The sequence below is a fragment of the Pelophylax lessonae genome (assembly GCF_965119305.1).
Source record: "Pelophylax lessonae genome assembly, chromosome: 5".
NCBI lineage: Eukaryota > Metazoa > Chordata > Amphibia > Anura > Ranidae > Pelophylax > Pelophylax lessonae.
In genome coordinates, this window is record NC_138772.1 from 220053116 (window position 1) to 220074452 (window position 21337).

The 21337-nt window shown below is 42.0% G+C and overlaps 1 protein-coding gene across 2 annotated transcripts in view; it reads left to right on the plus strand.

The window, feature by feature from the left end:
• The window catches only part of GRB10 (growth factor receptor bound protein 10), a 515930-nt gene that overhangs the window by 489548 nt on the left and 5045 nt on the right, over positions 1-21337 (plus strand). For both annotated transcript variants that reach the window (XM_082259307.1, XM_082259308.1), the window contains one exon: positions 5473-5566. In XM_082259307.1, coding sequence (XP_082115433.1) covers positions 5473-5566 — 94 coding nt within the window. The remainder of the gene's footprint in view (positions 1-5472; positions 5567-21337) is intronic.

A 21337-nucleotide genomic window follows, 5' to 3' on the forward strand; every position in this document is an offset into this window, starting at 1 on the left:
TTTCGCGAGTCTTAGTCAGCTCACTCATCAGGAGTCTATATGAGATAAAATGTATCTAAGAGTAAAACAGTAAATAGCATGTTAGTATACATGATTGTATCGGTGAGTGTGATATTGCAACATCTATATGTGCGAACCATAATAGGAGAATCGCACTCACATGTAGCCCAAAGAAAGATGAATCGATTGATGCTCCCATAAGGCGGCGGTTGCCATGGTCTAACCGGGAGTTGACAGGACGTGTAAAAATGGCGAACACAGTGGGGAGCCAGGTGAGGAAACAGAAGTAGTAAAGGAGAATTTCTGCTTGGTAATATAGCATGGGCTGAAAATACATCAATATATATCTCTCAATGAAGTATAGAAATGTAGTAATATAATAAATATAATAAAATAATTGTATCACTGGGTGATGTCCAGAAAATAAGAATATATATCTATGTCTAAACAATCTGAGTATATAAATATATGAATAATATACAGCCCAGGCATATGATATATGCAAAAGAGTAGATTGGATCTTAATGGATCTGTTAGAGTATGGCAGTGTAACAATTGGACAAGTAGAATACTTAAAGCAGGGGGGGGGGGGAGTACCGCGCTTCAAAGGTGCTTTTGTGTTAAATTACTACTAAATAAATCTAAATAAATATATAAATGGTGTACATCTAATATATAAAGTGCCTAAGTGCTTCCTTAATTAATACGGTGTATGCCATTAAACCATTCATGTGTACATCAAAACCATTGATTGATAAATAATTAAATTTTGCTCTTAAATACACAATAGATTATCAATAATAGGTGATATATAAATAAATTGTAGTGCTCTTGAATCCACAATAAAATACAAAATAGGTGGTATAAATATAAATATTAAAGTGCCAAAGTGTCCTTAAAAATTAGTAAACTGTGATCAAACAAATCTTCCTCTCAAAATTGCATGCAGGTGCTCTTCAGTGCAGTGACCACTAGGTGTCCTAAGCGCTCACCTCCATTCCTTTTATAATACACCTTATGATATGTGTCTCAGAGATGTGTTCCTTACTCCTCTGACGTTTGGGTACAGCTGCTGAAAACCGAGTTTCCTCCTTATTTAGGGATCGGTATGCCAGGAGATGTGTGGGGGACCTTTAGATCTCCAAAATAAATGGGCCAATATAGTGAAGTATAGCCAGTACTTTATTAAAATTAAAGAGAGTAACACTCACATTGATTCCGTCTTTTCAATAGCATAACAAAGCCGACATGGGTCAAAGGGTTGTCGATACGTCACTTCCGGTGTGCTATCTTACGCGTTACGCTGCCAGGGAGTAGAATACTGCGTCACTTAAGTGATGAAGAAGGAAGAAGAGAGGGAATTTTGGAACATGAAAAATAATGTGAAAACCAAAGAAAAAAAGCCAAATGGTGAAGGATAGTGGTTGAAACAGGATGGGAAAGGTGAGTCCACTCAAGGTGGATTCAGAAGTAGAAAGGAGGACAAGCCTCATCTGATGCAATGAAGGAAAAAAGAAGATCCTTATGAGATGGGACACCATAGTGAAAACCAAGGAGGGAAGTAAGTGGGGACACTGGGGAAAGAAATGGGATGAGGATCCTCACCTGAATACCCACAGCGCAAGCACATGAATGCAGTCCCGAAGCACCATGTAGTGGTATTGGGGACAAAGGTGTGACAAGTGCACCCATGTCATCCAGTGGTAGTAAGTCGGCCAAGGCCGACAACCACAGCCACAGATCAAAAACACCCGCCAATCGTGCGGGCACGTTGTTTCATTGTTGTCACACTTTGTACGACTGTATCAAAAAAAATTTGCCATTCATTGCCATCTTACAACCATGAGCTACTTAGTGTAAATGCCTCACTCAAAGTCCCACCCAAAGGGCACCCCTCCCTTTTTTTTCGCATTGATTAGGGATGGAGGTATTTACACTGGACAGTACGAGACCATTCTATCTAATAAACCTATACCCGGGTGGAAGACACCCATGCCCGCTTTTGGTCCTGAACTGTCCTATTTGTATACACACAGTTATTTGGCTATATATATATCTTCTATTACATACAACTTTGATGATGGTTGTGCTCCCCCTGGTGGTGTTTGTTTCTATTCCAGGAGCTGCGATATAGGAACAGAGAGTCTTTTCTCCCTGGCTGCCCCCTCCCCCCAGGGGCGGGGCCACCTGTATATCGGCACCATGCGCCCCCCCCACGTGTGAACGCCGGCCAGGTGCCCGCACGTTTGGCGGGTGTTTTTGATCTGTGGCTGTGGTTGTCGGCCTTGGCCGACTTACTACCACTGGATGACATGGGTGCACTTGTCACACCTTTGTCCCCAATACCACTACATGGTGCTTCGGGACTGCATTCATGTGCTTGCGCTGTGGGTATTCAGGTGAGGATCCTCATCCCATTTCTTTCCCCAGTGTCCCCACTTACTTCCCTCCTTGGTTTTCACTATGGTGTCCCATCTCATAAGGATCTTCTTTGTTCCTTCATTGCATCATATGAGGCTTGTCCTCCTTTCTACTTTTGAATCCACCTTGAGTGGACTCACCTTTCCCATCCTGTTTCAACCACTATCCTTCACCATTCGGCCTTTTTTTCTTTGGTTTTCATATTATTTTTCATGTTCCAAAATTCCCTCTCTTCTTCCTTCTTCATCACTTAAGTGACACAGTATTCTACTTGTCCAATTGTTACACTGCCATACTCTAACAGATCCATTAGGATCCAATCAACTCTTTTGCATATATCATATGCCTGGGCTGTATATTATTCATATATTTATATACTCAGGTTGTTTAGACATAGATATATATTCCTATTTTCTGGACATCACCCAGTGATACAATTATTTTATTATATTTATTATATTATTACATTTATATACTTCATTGAGAGATATATATTGATGTATTTTCAGCCCATGCTTCATTACCAAGCAGAAATTCTACTCTACTACTTCTGTTTCCTCACCTGGCTCCCCACTGTGTTCGCCATTTTTACACGTCCTGTCAGCTCCCGGTTAGACCATGGCAACCGTCGCCTTATGGGAGCATCAATCGATTCATCTTTCTTTGGGCTACATGTGAGTGTGATTCTCCTATTATGGTTCGCACATATAGATGTTGCAATATCACACTCACCGATACAATCATGTATACTAACATGCTGTTTACTGTTTTACTCTTGGATACATTTTATCTCGTATAGACTCCTGATGAGTGAGCTTACTAAGACTCACGAAACGCGTTGTTTCTACAGTATAGGAGTTCAACATATGTTATTTATTTGTACTATTGATGTTACTATGTCACATGCCCATTATGCTGTATTTTAATATTGTTGTTACATTGTTGTCACACTTTGTACTACTTTTAAATAAAATTTGCCATTCATTGCCATCTTACAACCATGAGCTACTTAGTGTAAATGCCTCACTCAAAGTCCCACCCAAAGGGCACCCCCTCCTTTTTTTTGCATTGATTAGGGATGGAGGTATTTACACTGGACAGTACGAGACCATTCTATCTATTAAATTTAAACCCTTGGTCTCTGGCAATGAGCTCTCTTGCTCATTTGCCGGAAACACAGGATGATTTCTGTGACATTTTTGTAAGGAGAATTGCTTTGAGGTATTGCATAATGGCAACCAGAGCAATACATAAGATATAGATTGCAGCAAAAAGATTTTCATTAATAGGGGTTTACATGTCTTTTCATTAATGAGACATGAGTATCTATTTTGGTTTGTAATGTCTGTTTCTCCCTGACTACAAAATAGAATATCGATACATTGATAGAGCTACTTTTGTGCCCCATTTCATTATTTTTGATAAAGTATGATCTGCCTTCTATATCAACAATTGAAGGAATCCTTATTGATTTCTTTGGAATCTTATTCCTTATAGAGACAAAATTACCTGACTGTTTGATTTTTGTTCGGCAGGACTGCTACTTTCTTGGGTTTCAGCTGTCCCCACCCAGCCCATACACAGGCTGGTCAGCACACAATACTGAAATTTTGCACCTGAGACCAGGTCTAAACTTCAGAACCCTTTCTACAATTTCCAAACAGCATCCCTGTTGTTCGGCTGAAGCACGCTGATTTCTTGTTTTTAACACTTGTGGGCAGGCTAATTGTTTGAAATCACTACAGTGGAATATGTAAGTGTGTCATATGTTCTTTAGAAATGTTTCTGATAATATATGATGCCATCATTGTAAAATGATTTCTCATTCAATTAATTATCTGCAGACCACTTTCCAAGGGCACCCCTGAGGAAGGAGTAATCACTGACACTCCGAAACGCGTCGGGTCATTACCCTGGGGCCATGTGGTCACTATCCATCTGTTAATGTGATGTATTACACAAGCTCGCCAATCTTTTAATCTTTTGTAACAATTTTTTCTAATAAACATTATTTGTAAAATTCAATTTGTGTCCCACCACTAGGGGAATTTTTCTTCTTGCTATTATTTGGGATGTGGCACCTTTGGGAGCATTCAACATGAGCACATTTTTGCATTTTGTTCTGGGTTAGCTCCTGTTGAGCTTCTGTTGGCTCAGTTTTTTCTCTGGCCTGGTTGACACGTTGCCTTTTCTGTAGGTTGCGTCTTCCCATCTCTCACACCTGCACTGCTTTGGGATGTCCTACTTGTGAAGGCTTACTGAATGGGCTGCGACTGTCGGAGGACGTAAGAGAAAATAGAGTTTTTGTAAGAACTTACCATAAAACTCTTTTCTCTGAGTCCTCCAACAGTCGCAGCCCCCACCCCTCTGAAATTCTTGTTTGGGGTTGATGCCTTCCGCTTCTGCTTGCTACGAAACTGGAGATCAGTACGAAGTGTGCCTGGGTAATGTCTGAGGGACGCCCCCTAGAGGTGTGTCTCAGTGTAAACGTTTTTGCTAATTCTTTTACTGCCTAGCTTATTCCTGCAGAGGGCACCATTACCCACTCGTGAAGGCTTACTGAACGGGCTACGACTGTCAGAGGACTCAGAGAAAAGAGTTTTACAGTAAGTTCTTACAAAAACTCTATTTTCTCTGATGTTTATTGAAGGACACAGCACCCACCCCTTTGTTGAGTTGGGTTATGTATTCAATGACACTGCTTGTTACAAAACTGAAGCCCCTAGGACTGCCCTATAGGTGTAGTCAATTTTTTTTCCACATTGTGTCCAACTCCTGTAGGGGGCAGCGTAACCTAAGGGTTAAGAAGATATGGACTTGTAAAAATTTGTTTGCCATCACTGTGTTTAAGTGACAGTGGTCACCAGGAGAGCTAAAGCTTCTCAGCGGGAACACAGACTGCACTAAACACCTGACATGGAATTTAAGATTTCTCAGTTCTTTACAGATCTACAAAAGCTCCTTGTTTGCAGACACTTTAACCATTAAATGGTTGTAATTCCTTTTTTTATATATTGCTGCTAATCAATTCTTGGACCTAATTCTTTTCAGCCTCTTTCTCATACGAGATAGTCAGAGTAATCCAAAGGCGTTTGCGCTTACACTGTGTCATCACCAGAAAATAAAGCATTTCCAGATTTTACCTGTAAGTATTGCTTGCCCATGACATCCTTTTTTTACCTCTTGTATCTTTTAATGCATAGGATATTGTGTTAACCAATTATATTTCAATAGTTCCCTAGTGTTTGTTTTTTTTTAAAGCATTTTTTCTTGCTTTGCAATCAAAAAATCGTACATGCCGGAACCTTAGGGCGCAGAATGTCTGTGCCCACCTCTTCCATATTATGATTGACGGCAAACAAGCAACACAAAGGGGTCAGTTCACTAAGCGTTAAATAACTGCAAATAAAATGCTGTAAAATAACGCATGCAGTAAATCAGTTGTGAAAGTTCAATTCACTAAGCATTTAGCGTTAAATAACTAATGCAGTTTTTTTTTCTTTTGGTAACTACTGCATTTTCTCATGCGGTAATTTATTAGGCGGTGGTTAAGGGTTGTTTAAGGTCATTTCCTTATAACATTTTAAGTTTTTTTTAACGTTTTTGTTATTTTTCTTTTGCAAATTGTCTTTTGATGCTTGGTAATCCAAGCTGTGTTTTTTCCATGTGGAACTCTGTTGCCTGAAAATAGCTGTTAGGCTATGTTGTACTCCTTTGCTAAATCCCTCATGCCATACATTCATAAAAATGTGTGTTTTTTTAAATGTATGGCGTACTAGAGCTGTTGAAAGTGCTCTTTTCTATGTTTTTCGATCAATTCTGTGCTGCTGCCTATGTTTATATTGTGGAAACTAAAGAAAACTTGACTTTTTCTTTTTTTTAATAATTTTTTTTTAAACCTTTTATTTTTTCGTGTTCCTATTCACGTTTAACTTGTTTAATGGTGTATATAACCAAAACTTTTACAGTGGCCACTTCAAGAGGTCATTTCTAGCTGGAGTAATTGTCATGGTTGACATACTCCATTGTAAACGTTTACTTGAAAAAAAGTGTACTTGTGACTTATAATGCCATATTTTAGTGTGACTACTGTGGGTGGTATTAGACCCCTCTCTGAGGGTAGTATTGCACCCCTTTTTGTGAACGAAATAGTATCCCTTCCTGTCAGTGTTCTGTTGGTGGAATTAGGCCCCCTTCTGTGGGTTGAATTAGGCTCTCGGTGGGTGGAATGCCCCTTTCTAAAGGGTTTGAATAGGCCCCTCCTTCTAGTACCACACTGGTTACCGTCACCAAATGGGGAGTGGTGGTAAACATCACACTTTTTTTAGTTCCGGTTTAGTTTGTGAATTGGACTGAAGAGATTACAGCGTGATTTTTTGCGATATTTACTGACAATTTTTTTCCCCCTAGTCGTCTTTCAGGACAGCCACCTGCAGACACTTTGGCTCCTCCCTTCTTAGGAAACACCGCCCCATCCAGAGATTTAAGCCCCCTGTTAGCTGTTGCCCTTCATTTCTGGTGTTTCCTCTGGTGGGGAGATATCACCAGGAACCCAGGTCTAAACGGCCAGGGGGCTGAGGCTGTTTTCTAAAAGGGGCTTTTAGGTCGGGTAGGGACCTGTTTTTTTACCTTTTTCACACTCCCTTAAAATTTGTCACCCCAGCTTCTCAGCTCTGGGGGTCTGCTGTTCGTGCTCATAGTGCGCTGTGGAGGAGCTTTCAGCCTTTGGCATCCTACGGCCAGCAATGGAGCTTTGACTGGACCGGATGACGGGATTTCAGGTGGAGGCGGGCACTTCGGCCGACAGTCATGGCTTCCCATTCGGGGCCACAGTATGGAAGAGCAGGCCAGACGCTGTGGCCGAAAGCTGAAAGTCTCAGTTGGGACACTAACAGCAACAGGCATGAGGTGGACCACTCCTAGACGTTTTCGGAGGCACAGGTCTCACAGACTGCTCCAGGGGAAGCCAGCACCAGCCATATCAAGGTAAGAGAACCCTGGGGTGTTCCCTTCCCCCACTAGCTCCATTAGTTCCCCCCCACCTTAGTGGTCGGGGAGAGGGGATTTATGGTGGTGGTCTGGGACCCTGATGGGGCATTCTGTGCTTTTTAGTGCTGGGGGCCATTATGGGTGCTGCGCTGTGTGATGTGTTACAGAGTAAGGCCACAGACATGTCAAAATCGCCTCCATAGCTCCAAGAAAAGATGCCCCGCATGCAAAGCTACAATGGGGGAATCCTGGACTAAGGCGCTGTGTAAAGAATAATAAACCATAGAAGTGTGGCGCTGAAAGTATAAATCACAATAATGATGAATAGTGTCCAAATGAATAAACAACTAATAATCACAATAATGTGCATATAGGAAAAAGAAAAATAGAATTGTGTCCAAATGAATAAGTCCCAAAGAAAAACTGATGTGAAGTCAATTCATAAATCCGCATGCACAGTAATCCAAGGGGGAATTCTTCCCGTGACACCAAGGGTATGTGGAGGAAAGGAACACCTCTGTGATGGGGTAAGAAGAAGCAGCTTACCAGATTACAATGGCTACTCAACTTAATGAGTCAGCCTCTCCCAGCTTTTAATCAAGACCACTGAGGATCTGATGTTACATGGATACTTATTCAGTACAGATGGACCACCTCTTAGAATACGTTAAGGGATCAGTACAGGATAGAATCTCCTCAGTGTTTTCCAGCAATCATAAATGAATATGTAGGGAAAGAGAAAATAAAGCCCATAGCGTGATCCCGTTTAAAATATAATCTTATTTATTTAAAAAAAGGTACTCACATTGTGGCATGAATAAACAGGCATATCGATTAGCAATACAAGGGATGGAAGTGCGGCGTCCCGCAGACTGTCCCCGGTAGTAGGTAATAAAGGCCGGCAAAAAGGTTTCGAGGGGCGTGTGGACGTTGCGTCTGGAATCGCCAACGTTTCGTCTCAATAGACTTCGTCTGGGCGTGATTCCAGACGCAATTCACACGCCTAAGTACCCCCAATAATCAGCTTATTGGCCGTGGAGTCCGCAGCAGCCCATCTGTAATTGGCTAAGGCGACGAGCGTCAACCAATCCGCAGTTTGCGGAAGCGACACTCGTCTGCCAATACAGCGTCATCATGTATACAGTCGACTGTGGTGACTGACGTCTCCCAATCCGCAGTGGGCGGAAGTGACGTCAGTCAGCCAATCCGGTATCGGCAGGAAGTGATGTTCATCATCCCGCAGCGGAAGCGGCCCGACCTGCGTCTGCCAATCAAGCGCCGGAGGAAGTGACGTTCATCTCCGGCGGAACACCGTGATGATGAACATCTGCGGAGACCACGTGACCAAGCGACCGAGAGGACAAAAATAAACAACATAAAGCATATCGTTCCCCCTATATCTATTATTAGCAAGGGAGCGAGCATTCAGGAAACATATATAGTGGGAAATGTATACAATATTACAAAAAAGCACATGAAAACCAATTTATATAATTATAATGAATTTAAAAAGTCTCATGATGTATGATTATAATGAGACGTCTGGGGCAATGTGTCTATTTCATCTGTCTGTAAAGAGGCGCCATCTAGTGGCCAAAATATGGTGTGACATTTAAACACCTGTAGAATGTATATAAATCCACTAAAAAACATGTGAAAAAAAAACAAATATTATAAGTGTTCATATTCATAAAAGAACTATATAGAAGTGACTCCGTATATTAAATAAAGTGAATATAAAAAATTCCTTAAAAAAATCAGTGACGATCACCCATTTAAAGTGCTGAAGCAAGAAATGGCCCATAACGGCCATTATCTGAATATATAAAGTGCAAAGTTATGAAAAATATATACAGCAAGATGTGTCACAATAATAGTAACACATATACATACTACCCCAAAGGTCTTGTAACAAAAAATTCTATACATAAAAACATCAGGAATAAGACAAATTTAAAAGGATAAAATATATTAAAATCAACTATTATTGATAAAAGCATTTACATCCCATTCCACATTTAACCCGTAGGGAGTATAAGTTTTAAGAATATAGATCCAGCGAGTCTCCATTTTTGATATTTCACGTCTCGCATTGGATCCCCTCCAATGAGGTGAAAACTTATCTATCCCTATAAATAGCGTATTTTTAGGGTTATTGTGGTGACACTGGTCATAGTGTTTTATATATTGTATAAGTCGCGCTAAATTGAAAATAAACAAATAAATGTCCAACTGTTTACAGTCCCAAATAACATAAAGTGACTGGTAATGTATGAAATCTTGTGCTGCTTCCAAAAGATCCCGTAGGAATTGTGCTTACCAGAACGGCAATTTTAAATTGCAGAATTCATGTGATGTGATGAGTTCACGAGCCCAGGTGATCCAATGGAATTCTAGCGCAAGGAACTCCCAATATTGTGGTCGTGTATCATGTGAAGGAAAAATAATAATCCATAGCGTGATACCGTAAAAAATTGTCAATAATATAACTGTGTAGGACTACAAATACTGTGAATCCTTCACCAATTGTGCAGCCGCTTACCAAATGACTAGTGAAAAGGCATGTAATCAAAACAAAAGAAAAGGACCGCCACCAAACGTAGAGCCTCTTACCAGATAGATCTTTATAGATGTGTTCTATCCAAGTATAGAAAAGGTGAACCACCACCAGACATAAGGCCTCTTACCAGATGGAAATGAAAAGCCAGCAGAACATTGAATCCACATGCACCAATATCAACAAGCCACCCAAGAGCGCATAAAGCCTCTTACCAGACCACAAGAAAAATGCTCGATAACACTTGGTATATTTTCCCAATGGAGAGGTAACTTCAAGGTCCCAATGACAATCCGGGCAAATCACTGATAAGTACCACGATGTACCGCTTAATGTGCCTAAGTGGCCTCTCAGACCCCCTATGCCACAAGCTGAGCCACTGTGTTTCTCAGGGTTGCAACGCCAGACCAGCCGATAAAGGAAAGAGAAGGCGCCAATAGTGTAAAAAGCTTCCAACAGATTTTATTTACATAGGTAGTGTACTTACAAACATAGAAGAAAATTAGCGAAGGATGTAGAGCCGCCGGCCGGACGGCAAGGCGCATCCGTTCCCTCGATAAGCTTCCGGAGATGGCGTCAGCACCTTTGATAACGTCTCCTCGGACGCCATCTCCGGAAGCTTATCGAGGGAACGGATGCGCCTTGCCGTCCGGCCGGCGGCTCTACATCCTTCGCTAATTTTCTTCTATGTTTGTAAGTACACTACCTATGTAAATAAAATCTGTTGGAAGCTTTTTACACTATTGGCGCCTTCTCTTTCCTTTATCGGCTGGTCTGGCGTTGCAACCCTGAGAAACACAGTGGCTCAGCTTGTGGCATAGGGGGTCTGAGAGGCCACTTAGGCACATTAAGCGGTACATCGTGGTACTTATCAGTGATTTGCCCGGATTGTCATTGGGACCTTGAAGTTACCTCTCCATTGGGAAAATATACCAAGTGTTATCGAGCATTTTTCTTGTGGTCTGGTAAGAGGCTTTATGCGCTCTTGGGTGGCTTGTTGATATTGGTGCATGTGGATTCAATGTTCTGCTGGCTTTTCATTTCCATCTGGTAAGAGGCCTTATGTCTGGTGGTGGTTCACCTTTTCTATACTTGGATAGAACACATCTATAAAGATCTATCTGGTAAGAGGCTCTACGTTTGGTGGCGGTCCTTTTCTTTTGTTTTGATTACATGCCTTTTCACTAGTCATTTGGTAAGCGGCTGCACAATTGGTGAAGGATTCACAGTATTTGTAGTCCTACACAGTTATATTATTGACAATTTTTTACGGTATCACGCTATGGATTATTATTTTTCCTTCACATGATACACGACCACAATATTGGGAGTTCCTTGCGCTAGAATTCCATTGGATCACCTGGGCTCGTGAACTCATCACATCACATGAATTCTGCAATTTAAAATTGCCGTTCTGGTAAGCACAATTCCTACGGGATCTTTTGGAAGCAGCACAAGATTTCATACATCACCAGTCACTTTATGTTATTTGGGACTGTAAACAGTTGGACATTTATTTGTTTATTTTCAATTTAGCGCGACTTATACAATATATAATTTTTAAGGGTGTGGTCACACTTGAAGTCGCAGCTCACTATTTGTTGCCTTTAGCGCGGTTATAACCTTCTTTTTTTATTCATAGTGTTTTATAACAGGGGGGAGTACCGCGCTTAAAAGGTGCTTAGTGCATGTTATTCATACTAATTACATTTAATAAATTTACTTTCAGTGCTTTCAAATGTTTATAATAAAATCCCTTGTGCTAAAATTATATAGATATTCTCCAGTGCATAAAATTATATAAATATTCTCCAGTGCATAAAATTTAAAAAAATTCTCATTAATAAATAAAATATTTCTTACAAGTGATGTAAATATGTGCTATAAACAATCCTTAAATATATCAAAATTTGTTAAAATAAAGTACCAGTGATAAATTATGTGCTTATAAGCTTCCAATAATAAATAATTCAAAAGTGAAAAAGTGCCAAAGTGTCCTTATATATATAAATAAAGTGGTGTATATTCAGACGCCTTTTCTTTCCCAAAATTCATGCAGGTGCTCTTCCATGCAGTGGCCACTAGGTGTCCTAAGCGCTCACCTCAATTGGCTTTATAACCAGCTTTGTATGGTATCATATGTGATATTTCCTCCTTTTCTATGGTTGATGGATCCGGTCACTAATTCTCACACTTATCCCTTTTCAAACGATATTCCAAGGGGTGTGTGTGGAGCCTTTGAATCTCCAAAATAAATGGGGCCACAATAGTGAAGTACCGTTTGGTGATTTTATTAAAACAGATTTAAAATAACAGACTCACATTTTCCTTCGTCTTTGCCAATGCATAACAATCGTAATGTCGCTACGTCACTTCCGGTTTGGCGTCCTACGCGTTACGCTGCGTGCCCACACAGCTTCTTCCAGGGATGGTCTATTACAGTGTACAGCGACGCTACGTCGGCTGTAGCCATAATGTACCCTTCTTTCCAGGAGACTTCTTGTAGAATGTTTAGGACATGAGTAGTGTCCTAAGTCCTACCTTAAGGACACTACTCATGTCCTAAACATGTCCTAAACATTCTACAAGAAGTCTCCTGGAAAGAAGGGTACATTATGGCTACAGCCGACGTAGCGTCGCTGTACACTGTAATAGACCATGAACAGGGACTAGAAGCTGTAAAAGATTACCTTGATCTTTGGAGCCCTTTACTTCAGGAACAAAAGAGTTTTGTGATTGACATGATCAAATTCGCTATGTCACATAACCTCTTTTGGTTCGATAATACCTTCTATCTACAGAATAGGGGAGTCGCGATGGGGGCCAAATTTGCCCCCAGCTTGGCCAATTTATTTATGGCCAAGTGGGAGGAGGATGTCGTCTTTACTAACCGTCCGCCGCAGTTAATTCTGTGGCGGAGGTATATCGACGACATCCTCCTCCTATGGGATGGCAGTGCCCCGTCGCTTGACTCCTTTATCTCTTGTTTAAATGTCAACAATAGAGGCATTAAACTGGATCATACCAGCAGCTCTACTGACATTACTTTTCTTGATTTGAACTTGATGGTACAGGGTGATAAAATTATAACCACCACTCATTTCAAGAAAACAGATCGGAACAGCTTCATTCCACGCGACAGCTGCCATCACCAATCATGGCTTAATGCCGTCCCAAAAGGTCAGTTTCTGCGGTTACGCAGAAACTGTACCCGACAGGAGGACTTCCTATTACAAGCCAATACCCTTAAGGCTAAATTCTTAGAAAAGGGATATGATGCCAATCAATTGGACACCACCATTAAAGATATAGTGGCTGTAGATAGGACGTCTTTACTACGCCCAAAATTGAAGGGAAATGACAGCGAAGGTTTCAAAAATTCGTTTGTCACTTCCTATTCTACTCAACACTTTTTGATTAAGAAAATCATCAAAAAACACTGGCCGGTTTTAAAAAATGACCGGATTCTGGGCCCTTTATTATCCGAACATCCCAAAACCATTTTCAGGGGAGTGCCTTCCTTGAGACATAGAATAGCCCAAAATGTTATCGAAAGACCCATCCAACCTACCTTCTTTGGCAATTTTAAAGGTTTTTATCCATGCCGTAGATGTAAAATTTGTGTTCTCAACTCCTTCAAGGGACGGAAAATTGAGAAATTTACATCCTCTGCAACAGGACGAGAGTATAAGATTGACTCACTTATTACCTTCTCGTCCACCAATGTCGTTTACATGCTTCAATGCAAGTGCGGACAACAGTATGTGGGCCGCACGACGAGAAAATTACAGGTTAGGTTGGGAGAACATGCAGGCAATATTAGGAAGGGCTTCCCAGGCCATAGTGTATCAAAACACTATGACCAGTGTCACCACAATAACCCTAAAAATACGCTATTTATAGGGATAGATAAGTTTTCACCTCATTGGAGGGGATCCAATGCGAGACGTGAAATATCAAAAATGGAGACTCGCTGGATCTATATTCTTAAAACTTATACTCCCTACGGGTTAAATGTGGAATGGGATGTAAATGCTTTTATCAATAATAGTTGATTTTAATATATTTTATCCTTTTAAATTTGTCTTATTCCTGATGTTTTTATGTATAGAATTTTTTGTTACAAGACCTTTGGGGTAGTATGTCTATGTGTTACTATTATTGTGACACACATCTTGCTGTATATATTTTTCATAACTTTGCACTTTATATATTCAGATAATGGCCGTTATGGGCCATTTCTTGCTTCAGCACTTTAAATGGGTGATCGTCACTGATTTTTTTAAGGAATTTTTTATATTCACTTTATTTAATATACGGAGTCACTTCTATATAGTTCTTTTATGAATATGAACACTTATAATATTTGGGTTTTTTTCACATGTTTTTTAGTGGATTTATATACACTCTACAGGTGTTTAAATGTCACACCATATTTTGGCCACTAGATGGCGCCTCTTTACTGACAGATGAAATAGACACATTGCCCCAGACGTCTCATTATAATCATACATCATGAGACTTTTTAAATTCATTATAATTATATAAATTGGTTTTCATGTGCTTTTTTGTAATATTGTATACATTTCCCACTATATATGTTTCCTGAATGCTCGCTCCCTTGCTAATAATAGATATAGGGGGAACGATATGCTTTATGTTGTTTATTTTTGTCCTCTCGGCCGCTTGGTCACGTGGTCTCCGCAGATGTTCATCATCACGGTGTTCCGCCGGAGATGAACGTCACTTCCTCCGGCGCTTGATTGGCAGACGCAGGTCGGGCCGCTTCGGCTGCAGGATGATGAACATCACTTCCTGCCGATACCGGATTGGCTGACTGACGTCACTTCCGCCCACTGCGGATTGGGAGACGTCAGTCACCACAGTCGACTGTATACATGATGACGCTGTATTGGCAGACGAGTGTCGCTTCCGCAAACTGCGGATTGGTTGACGCTCGTCGCCTTAGCCAATTACAGATGGGGTGCTGCGGACTCCACGGCCAATAAGCTGATTATTGGGGGTACTTAGGCGTGTGAATTGCATCTGGAATCACGCCCAGACGAAGTCTATTGAGACGAAACGTTGGCGATTCCAGACGCAACGTCCACACGCCCCTCGAAACCTTTTTGCCGGCCTTTATTACCTACTACCGGGGACAGTCTGCGGGACGCCGCACTTCCATCCCTTGTATTGCTAATCGATATGCCTGTTTATTCATGCCACAATGTGAGTACCTTTTTTAAATAAATAAGATTATATTTTAAACGGGATCACGCTATGGGCTTTATTTTCTCTTTCCCTACATATTCATTTATGATTGCTGGAATACACTGAGGAGATTCTATCCTGTACTGATCCCTTAACATATTCTAAGAGGTGGTCCATCTGTACTGAATAAGTATCCATGTAACATCAGATCCTCAGTGGTCTTGATTAAAAGCTGGGAGAGGCTGACTCATTAAGTTGAGTAGCCATTGTAATCTGGTAAGCTGCTTCTTCTTACCCCATCACAGAGGTGTTCCTTTCCTCCACATACCCTTGGTGTCACGGGAAGAATTCCCCCTTGGATTACTGTGCATGCGGATTTATGAATTGACTTCACATCAGTTTTTCTTTGGGACTTATTCATTTGGACACAATTCTATTTTTCTTTTTCCTTTATGCACATTATTGTGATTATTAGTTGTTTATTCATTTGGAAACTATTCATCATTATTGTGATTTATACTTTCAGCGCCACACTTCTATGGTTTATTATTATTTTGAGTCATTGTTGGTTGATTCTGTGTTGGCTGCAGACATTTATCATTGTTTTATTTATCACACTAGCGCGGAAATTTCTTTGAATTTTATTTATATGCTGTGTAAAGAATGTGTAGAAGGCTTAGTTAGGGAATAATCGACAGAACAGTGTACTGATTTGGATACATCGGTTAAGGAACTTTCCAGCATTTTCCAGTCATTTTAAGGATTTAATATCAAATCTTCAATTTCCTCAGCCCCAGAACCCCCCTCAGCCAGCACAGCAAGAGATTGCTCCACCCCTACTGGTATTACCCTCCACGAGTGGAGGAACACCGGGGAGGTACTAATAAACAAGGTGAAAGGTGTAATAGCACACCTTCAGGCTCCCAGGGGGAGTCAGAAGCAGAAGGGGTGGATGGTGAGTCCACCAGAGCTTCCAGGTACAAATTAACTCTTGAAGAGGTGGAGGATCTTTTGGGAGCAATCCACACCATCTTGGGGATCCAGAAAGAGAAGAAATCTTTATCTCCAAGGTCAAATGTACCAGGGCCTAGGTGAGCAAAAAAGGGTCTTCCCAGGACATGAAGTCCTAGTGGAAGCAGTTAAAAAGGAATGGCAAGATCCTAACAGGGAGCCTTTCTTTTCCAGAGCCCTGAAAAGTAGATTGCGTTAGGTATACGCAGCGTACTCTCAGGTTTCAAGGCACACAGACTTAGCCTTTGAGGATATGGGCTCTCTTTCAGACCCCATGGACAAAAGGATGGATTATCTTCTTAAAAAGACCTGGAAATCCTCCTTAGGGACTCTTAAACCTGCCATGGTGATGACGGTAGTGGCCCACAATCTGGGGTACTAGCTAACCCAGATTAAAGCTCGCATTGAGGCCGGCACCTCGAAGGAGACAATTCTACGGGGCGTGAGTTACATTGCTGACGCATCAACTGAATCTGTACGCATGTCCGCTAGATCTTCAGCCCTAGCCAGTTCAGCAAGGAGGGCTCTTTGGCTTAAGATGGCAAGACGATAATGGATCCAAGGCCAAACTGCGGTATTCCCTTTACGGGGGACCACCTGTTCGTCCCAGGCTGTTCGGCTCCAGAAAAAAAATTCTCCCCTGAAGAGGTCAAAGGGGCAGAAGAAATCTTGGGACCCAAGAGGCCGGGGCCGAGGGGGGGTGATTTTTCGCCCTCCTGAACAGCCTAAGAAAACCCAATGACGAGGTGACCGCAGTGGGGGGAAGACTGGGGATCTTCCACAGTGTGAAGCAGTCCCCTCCAGTCAGTTCATTTTGAGGATCATAAGAAGGGGGTATCTTTTGGAGTTTTCATCCCCCCCCTCCATGCAGGATGTTCATCATCAATTTACTAAAATGCAGGGAAAAGGCGTCGGCCCTACTTTCCTCCCTGAGAGAGCTGGAAGTACAGAGGATTGTGGTGAAGGTACCGCCAAAAGAGTTTGGCGCGGTATTTTATTCCCGCGTTTTTGTCGTACGGAAACCTTCAGGCAAGTACTTACTTATCCTGGACCTAAAACCCTTAAACGCCTCGATTGCTTACAAAAGATTCAGGATGGATTCAATCTTCTCCATAAGGGCTATCCTTCTTCAAGACTGCTTTATGGCCTCAATAGACCTATTTCTCATATCGGCAGGGTGTCAAAAGTTCGTCAGGTTGGTCATAAGGGCGAAAGAGGGCACGATACATCTACAATATCAGGTCCTTCCTTTCGGTCTGTCCTCTCCCCCCCCCCCCCCCCCCCCGCTTTTTCACCAAGGTCATGGCAGAAGCCATGGCTTACAGAGGAGTTTCGTCGGTCATTGCCTACCTGGATGATCTGCTCTTGTTTTCCTGTCTCAGGAGAAGCTGTCAAGGAACCTTCTGACTAGGGATCGACCGATTATCGGCACCACCGATATATCGGGGGCTGATACGCACTTTCTCCTAAATATATCGGAATCGGCCCCTGAGGTTTGGGCCGATATTTTGGGAAAGTGCTGTACCGGAGTGATGCCTGCAGCCGATGGTTGGTTGTCTTGTAATGACAACCGATGCAGCTGAGAAGTTGCTTGGCTGTCATTACAAGGAGCGGCTCGCCCGGGTCTCCCGTCTTATCGGGAGACCCGGGCGTCCTACCTGTAAGGCCGCCGAACAGAAGACTCGATCAAAGCGGCATTCGGCTCTTATCGGGTCTCCATGTAAACAACTCTGAGCCACAATCCAAAAACTGACAGCATTCAAAACAGTCAAACTTGGCGTTTTGAATGCTTGCAGTGCCGAGGAGGGGTTTGGGGTCTTTTAGACCCCCAGATCCCTCCTCAAGAGTACCTGGGGAAAAAAAAGAAATTTAAAAAAAAAAAAAAGATATCGGTCGATTACTACTTCTGACAACAAGACGAGCTTGGTGTGGCTCCTGAATCTGTGAAAATCCAATCTTGTATCTGTGCAGAAGGTCACCTTTTTGGGCTACGAAATAGATTCCACACTTTAAAAGGTTCTAATTCCCTTAGAAAAAAGTCAGAAGATAGACAGACAGTCACGTGCTTCTTTCAAAGCAATCAACCTATATCAATGAGGCAAGCCATGTCCGCACTGGGGTCGCTAATGGCCTCAATCCCAGTGGTACAGTGGGTGGGTCTTCACTTTCACCCTCTGCAACTGTTCATCCTAGAGGTATGGGACCACACAAGGTTCCCTAGATTCCTTAGTGCACGTACCGTTACGTATAAAAAGATCCCTCTGGTGGTGGAGAAAGATCTCAAACCTGTCTCAGAGTCTCGCCTGGGTCCCACCAGTGTCCAGAATTGTTACTACGGACGCAAGTGAGACAGGGTGGGGTGCACACCTGGACTCCCAACTGGTACAGGGGCCCCGGGGGTGATGAAGTTTTCAAGCGATCTTCGAATTGGAGAGAACTGAGAGCAGCCGAACTAGCTCTCAGAGCCTTCCAGACAGGACTGCAGAGACACAACATACAGGTTTGCTCAGATAATTCCACGGTAGTTGCTTATGTTAGCCGTCGGGGGAACAAAAAGCAAGTCTCTGTGGACTCTGGCAGTGTGTTCGGGGTGAAAACTGGAACTGTGGAGATAGCTGCATGGAAAATCTCAAACAATTTTTTTTCATTGATCAACACCTTTCACCCATCTATCAAACTTAAAATGGATTATTCTAACAGGCATGTCACCTTCCTAGACACCACAGTATACATCAGGGATGACAAGCTTCATACTTCGATATACAGGAAACAGACTGACCGATGCAGCTATCTCCACGGTTCCAGTTTTCACCCCCAACACACTATAGGGGCCATCATACACAGCCAGGCCATCAGATACCACCGAATATGTTCAGACCCAGAAGGCAGAGATAAACCTCTCAGAACACTAGCAAACTCCTTCCGTATGAAAGGTAACAAAAACCAAACCATCAACACCAGCATAAACACAGCCTTGAAAACCCAAAGAGAAAATCTTCTCCAATACAAAAAGAAAAAAAAAACAAATAACCGTGTACCTCTAGTCACCACATACAATCCAGCACTAGGAGGGATAAGAAAGATAATCAAAGATTTACAACCTATCATAACAGAGGATGAAACTCTGAAAGGAATATTCCAACAACCTCCAATACTAGCTTTCAGACAACGACCCAACCTCAGACATAAACTAATCAGCAGGAAACTTCATTCTGATTATGAAGTCACAAATAATGGGAGCAAACCCTGCCATAAACGCTGCAAACTGTGCAACCAGATCAATCTGTCTAAAAGTGCCACACACACAAATAGGACCTTTAATATAACCGGATCATACAACTACACCTCCAGTAATGTTGTGTACCTCATCCAAAAGATGTAGCAAAGGATCTTATGTAGGCAAAACGGGACAGAAGTTGCAAGCGAGGATGAATTTGCACAGACATACCATCAAGGAACATAAAGAAGATAGTTTCTGCACACCTGTGGGACATCATTTTTCACAACCGGACCACACTATAAAAGACCTCAATGTTTTATTTCTTAAAGGGAATTTCAGAACTATCCAGGAAAGGAAAACTTTTGAATTAACCTGGCTAGCGGTATCCCCGAGCGTGACTCGGGGTGGATTTTCCATGCTGTTATCGGTATCCCCGAGTCACGCTGGGGGTGGATGGGCAGAGCGCACAGCGGTGTCTTACCTTCTCCTGGTGATCCAGCGATGATCTCCCATTGCTGTGATCGCCAGCCATCTGAGATCCTCGCCGCTCGTCCGTCCTCCGTCGGTGTGATGACTTCCTAGTTCCGTTCCCTGCAGCAGCAATGCTGCATGGTAGCGGAACTAGGGAGGGAAATTCAAACATTGAACGTTGCACAAAACACAAACACACACATAACATTTATATTATATTTCCATGAGTGGTTAGGCATGGCTTTCCGGTGAGTGCGTTTTTTGGCCATATTCCCAGCACTAGTGGTGGTGATATTTTTGTGGCGGTCCCTATATCAGCACGAACAAGACTCTCTTCAGATTTTTGGTTTACAAAAGACTTATGAAATATTATATTTTACTACTAATCAAAGGACATTTTAGCACTCTATGCACTTTATAATAGGAAGGTTCCACCATCCTTGCGCTACTGAAGTTCTATAGAAATTACTTTAGGAAGAATTTCTGTGTTGAATTTTGCCTGTCTATGATTTTATGTTTTGAAGTAGCAGCACGTTTTTTATTGAGCTTAATATCCTGTCAGCGCAGAGGATCACATTAACCCATTGAGAGGTTTTTTCTGAGTTACTTCATATGAAGATAGTATTGTTCCTTAAGGCGTGGCTACGCGCAAAGAATGTCTGGGAATTTCCTAGTATTAAATGTGTTCGTGGAGCGTAAATTCAACATGACCAGATCGAGTTGTATTTGTCAATGGAGTCTTTGGCTATGTGTATCGGTTCCTTCATTTCTGCAATTTTGCGATAATTTAGTGAACCATTCACTGCTTGAGGGAGGACTGGGGGACTTCCATTATTTTGGTATGCATGACTTGGCTAAATTAATCATGTGCATTGCTAAGGATTTGTGGTAGTTCATAGGTATGCGCGTAGAGTAATGTAATAAATATTGCATCGGGGAATATTCCAATTCATCTGTGGTGACGCTAAAGATAATGTCATAGACCTCTTTCCAAAAGGATTGGATAAGTGGGCACTCCCACCATATGTGTAAGAGAGTGCCCTGCTCTTGTTTACATCTCCAGCAACACATGGGCTTAGACACATCTTGAAAGAAGTTTGTAGTTTGTTTCCTGCATGGAAACATTAGCTGACACTTTATGTGAACAATGAAAGATGTGTTGCCATGCTTTTTTGGGGGAATGTTACTCTTGAACTCTTTTTCACATGTGAGACATGCTTTCCTGATGTCTGGTGGATTCTGAGCATTTAGCAAAGCGTAAATTGTTGAGATAGCACGCCTTTGAGGGAGAGCTTTGTGGCAAATGTTTTCAAATGGCGATAGATCGCAGGCCATGTCTGTGATATGTCCTGGCGTCTTAAAGTGGTGTGGTTATGTGAAAGTCCAGTGGGATGTTTGTGTATTTGGCCAGTGTAAGGTTAGTTGGCTCCTGTCTAGGAGTTTGCCGTTATTGAAGA